Source organism: Hevea brasiliensis, chromosome 15 (genome assembly GCF_030052815.1).
Source record: "Hevea brasiliensis isolate MT/VB/25A 57/8 chromosome 15, ASM3005281v1, whole genome shotgun sequence".
NCBI classification, from domain to species: domain Eukaryota; kingdom Viridiplantae; phylum Streptophyta; class Magnoliopsida; order Malpighiales; family Euphorbiaceae; genus Hevea; species Hevea brasiliensis.
In genome coordinates this window covers 66135902-66141018 of record NC_079507.1, presented here as the reverse complement: position 1 = coordinate 66141018, position 5117 = coordinate 66135902, and the positions used below count along the sequence as shown (strand labels likewise).

Genomic DNA, 5117 nt, shown 5'->3' with positions numbered 1-5117 from the left:
TGGTTTCCAGATGGACCAGAACAGATATGGTCGCTGTCTTCTGTATTCCTATAGTGACGGTAACCATGCTATTGTCACTGAGTGTAGTTGTCTACTCTGCTTATTGCAATCAAACTTGCCCATTTGGTGGATGGATACATTGGCTCTATCCCCCATTTGGATTTTCTGATGGCTGCAAGATTCGTCCACACTGCATCGAGTCAAGATTGATCTTTATTTGAATTCATGCTCGTATATCTATTATGGCGCTTCTTTAGAATTCGTTTTTCCTGCCATACGTCATTTCGTTTTCTTTTAAGTTCTCCCATCTCCTCATGGAGGCAACCGGCAGCAGAATGATGGACCACCCAAAATTCAGGGTTCTGTAGCAGTTATAGGAATACCACTTGTGTGCCTGGTAACTCCTCTCTATAAATTACAAGGAAGAACTAACATCTTGAATATGCTGTTAAGCCTCTAGCAAAGCTCTCAGCAAGTCTATATCATATTATTAAAGGTAGGGATGACTAAAAAAAAAAAGAAAAACTGTACCTTCCAAAATTTTACAATTACAATTTTAACTCGTACCATGAAAATGACCAATTTAATTTTTAACTGTTTAACTCTTGCTAATTCCACAAAGGACGTTCTTTATTGTCCTCGTAATCTTCTGCAATGAATAATTTGATCCTTATTGCAATTCTGCTGATGCACCAAGCTCGGAGACTGCACACTGAACGCTGGTTCACGTATTAAATGATCACATATACATTCTACCTTGTCTTACTACGACATAATTTTAATTTGATTATATAAATATTTGAGTTGTTTTTATGTAATTTTTCAGCCACATAAAATTTTAGTGGAAAATTTCAAAATGGAAAAATATTAATAGTAAATTCAAAGTCTATTAACGTTAGTCTATTTTCTTGTAAACGTGAAGCGAATATGAAAAATATCTTATTATAATAATTAAAATTCAGATATAAATTGCATCCAGTGAGTTTCACCGACTCAACATTGACATATCCAGTAAACGAAGAGCTAAAATTTCACAAGAATTACATTGTCGAAAAATGGCTACGATCTCCAAGAAGTTGACATCTTTTTGCTTGGCGGTCTTGTTATGCACATTCACGGCAAGAGAAGCAAATGCAGCAGGGATCACCAATGCAGCAATGGAAAGGGACACAACTCCTGGCTGCAGCCCCCTGCACCCTGCAGCATGCAATGACCAACAGGCAAACAATTATGGAAGAGGCTGTGAATCAGCTGAACTGTGTTGGGGGGGCCACTAAACCTAATTACATGAGGATGCATGTATATTGATGCAAGTACAGTCTCCCAATAGTCATCGCCCTTAAAGGAGATGCGACGTATAAATTTGCATCTTTTCTTTATAGATAAAATAAATGATTAAGAACTACAAATAATTAATTGTAAGTACGGTGTTATTACATATAGTTTGCTAAAGTTACAGGAATGGGAAAAATCATTTTGTTTACATAGAATACACTGAAAATGATGGTCAAATGTGATCTCATATTCTCATTTTCTGGACAATTGTATTATTTTTTTTGAACTAATAACTAATTTTTAAATTTTGAATTCCATTCTCTCCCTGCACACACGTAAAATAATTTTTTTATTTAAATTTGATTTATTATAAATCTAAAATATATAATATACGATAAGAATCAACTATTAAATATATAATTTATCTTAAATTCATAGCGAATTAAGTAAAATTTTTTCATTTAATGAAATTAAAAAAACAAATTTCACATAAATCAAGCTAACTAATCACATTTAAAAAAAAATGAAAACATTAATTATCTAAACAATTAGTCTATTACCATCTATTTTAAGCAATTTCTTTGATAGATTAATTTCTAAAATATTATTAAAATGGCATCAATATTTTATTAATTTCTAAAATATCTTTAAAATGTTATTGTCCAACTGTATAAGAAATTTGAAAGGAAGAAATTTGATTTTTTGTTAGCTTAATGAATAAGCTTTATTTTTATTATTGGTTAATTATTTATTAATTTATAATTTTTTATTTGTTATTGCATTTTGATTTAATTAAAATTTAAACATAAAAAGGAAAATAGTTGGACAAAAATATTGACGATTTTAGTATTGAAATGAAAATCATTTAATTAATTTTCAGTCTTTAATGTTATAAATAACTATTTATTAGCAGAAAATTTTCTAATTTACTTGAAAATTTTATTTTAATACTACTTTAAAATATTTAAACTATTAGTAATTATAACTAAATCTCAAGGATTAATAGTAATCTGACCCGCTTATAATCTCCACCATTATAAGCATATGTTTTGCCCAAGGTTCAAAGAAGGCAATTTTGAATTTTTGTCCAAATTCTTAAATAAATTTAATTTTTGACTAAAAATATAAAATATGATTTTTTTTTTCATAATTAATATTAATTTTACAATTATAAATATTAAAAATTAATTATTATTTAAAAAATTAAAAAAAACCCTAAAATCTGATAACCAACCCATATTCCCAACTCCCATTTGCTTGATTAAAGCATTTAAGCAAAATATTTTCCGGTGTAAACTATTCAAGAGCTTAAACCTGGCTTTCGGGTCCCCACTGGAATGGAAACCGGTTCAAACGGGCGCCTGTCCCTGTTGCCAGCCTTTTCATCGAAAAAGATAGGCCAAATTTTTGAGTGGTGAACGGTCGACGGCGAGATTGTGGGAGAAGGCAAATATGGGTATGAGTGCCGAAAAAGGGGCGATGGAGCTGATTTAGGTGGGTTCATGGATGGAGGCGTGGAGATGGAGAATGTAGGATGTGATGCGTCATTTCTCTGGAAAGGCAGTCGATGGCCGCCGGAACCAACGTCCTACATCTCCTATATGGCAGCAATCTTTCTTGGGCATGTTTTGATGAATTTTGAGTTTATGGATTTCATGTTGGGTTTTGTTGAATTTTGAGTGTATGCATTTCATGTTTCTGGGTTTTGTTTAAAATGTTTTCCTGTTCTGGAAATTTTTTTTTTAATTAAAAATAAATAAATAATTTTAATACTTAAAATTATAGAAAAATTTTATTTTATTATTAAAAAATATTTTATAAAAGTTGAAAATCTTATTTGGACTTATAAAGTAAAATAATAATAATAATAATAATAATAATAATAATAATAATAATAAGATTCTATAATTGCAATAAAGTGACCGACTCACTTTAAATCTGACTAGATTAATTAGTGCATGAATTACTCAATCAATTCGTTTAAATCAATTTCGATTTAAGAAAAAGGTTTTATTTTAATTGGACCGAATATTGATTCAATCATATTTTAAAGAAGCTATTCAATTATTTCAATTTTTTATGAACTTGGTAGTTAATCGCTTTTTTACCTTTTATTTTAAATTTAAAATTATTTTAAAAACTTTTAATCTTCTTTTAAAAAGAATATATGATTCTAAATTGATTGTTGTGAGTGTTGTGTTGGCAGACTACACTTCCATGGCTCAGGACTTCCCTTCTCATGGTTGATTCACGTGGTTGTCGGACAATATCGACCATTGGATTAAAGCTGTGTGAGCGAATGTTGATGTAACCTGGTGAGCATCAAAGACAGAAAATAATTGTCCATTTCAATTTTTTATGAAATTGGCAGTCAGCAACCACACAGTTGTTACACCATTTTTTCTTTAATTTTTATATTTTTTAATGTTAAGTTATTGAATTATAACACTAAATTATCTAATGTGGTCTAATATATGAAGTTTCTATATCAGTATTATCATTTGTAATATATGTTTAATTTTGTTTGAATTTTTTATTTTATTTTTTTTAAATTTATTTGGCTCTTATTATAATTTAAATTTGAAACTTCACAATTTTAAGATAAAGATCAAATACCAAAAAATTAATTTCTTTTAATTTTATTTAATATTTATATAAAAAAAGATAGTATTTTAAAAATATTTTCACATTATTTAAATAATGTATAATTAAATTATAAATTGAATGTGAAAGATATTTTTATTTTTTTCATTAATAAATATTTTAACAACTTGAATTTAGAAAATATAATTTTATAACTCAAATAAGCTAAATAAAAATAATGTTATACTATTTTAATATTACTAAATAATTTTTACATGTCATGATCCAACCTATAGGCCGGACTGGTACTAGGACTTGGGCCAGCCTAAAGTTTCCGACACTTGTAGTAAGTCTAATTATTCCTGAATCGAATCCTAAGACCCATTTAAGCCCAAATTCGAGAATTCAACTGGATAGAGTCCGGCCATAACATGGACCATACAATGGGGAGTTTTTGACTCACCCGACCTGTAAGCATAATATATATAACAATTTTGGGAGCTTAGCTCACCCTCCACATAAATATCATAAATCAAATGGGAGCTCAGTTTCTTCATCTAATCCAATCATGCATGCATTTAATAGGTTTACAGATCCAACGTGACAATTATAATATAGACCCAAATTAAATAAAGTACTTTTAACACATGTGGAATTCTAGGAGTTAGTAAAATTATACAAAACATAATAGATATTAATAGATAACCTGCGAAGGAGAGAGGCAGGTTAGAACTCAACAAGAAATCTCATGTATCCTTAAAAAATAAGGTGAACAGGAGTGAGCATTCGACTCAGATAATAAAATACTGATTTTAAGCACAATTTCTATAGCTATCTAAACTAATGCATCCTAAAGAGTGGAATGCAACACCTTCATAATTTTCATATAAATCACATCATAACAGTAAAAAGGGTTAATTTGGAATACTCATGTACCCATATAATATTCAAACAGTACATATATGAGAACTGATGCATACATTTTGCATAGTCGTTTAGATTTAATTTCATAGCCATTTTACTTGATTATTAGTCACTTTTAGCTAATTTCATTAGTTATTTAGTTAGTTTTTCATAATTGCAAAATTTGGATTAATTTGTAATTTTTACTTTGTTTTGTAGGAAAAATTGTGTTTTTGAAGGACTAAAAAGAAATTTTACTTTTGAGGAATGATTTCTGCAGCCAAAGATGTCAAAAACAAGTTTCAAAGTTGAAGTATGCATTGGCCAAATTGCGCATAACTTGCCGCATAAGCTAT

The 5117-nt window shown here is 29.1% G+C and overlaps 1 protein-coding gene across 1 annotated transcript; it reads right to left on the bottom strand.

Annotated features, from left to right (window-relative positions):
- Positions 1 to 926: 926 nt before the first annotated feature.
- Positions 927 to 2984, bottom strand: LOC131174001 (uncharacterized). Its single transcript, XM_058137010.1, has 2 exons — positions 2590 to 2984; positions 927 to 1197 (listed from the first exon to the last, which is right to left on the bottom strand). Exons 1-2 carry the CDS (start codon positions 2777 to 2779, stop codon positions 986 to 988), a joined length of 402 nt encoding a protein of 133 aa, XP_057992993.1. The 5' UTR covers positions 2780 to 2984; the 3' UTR covers positions 927 to 985.
- Between the last annotated feature and the right edge of the window lie 2133 nt (positions 2985 to 5117).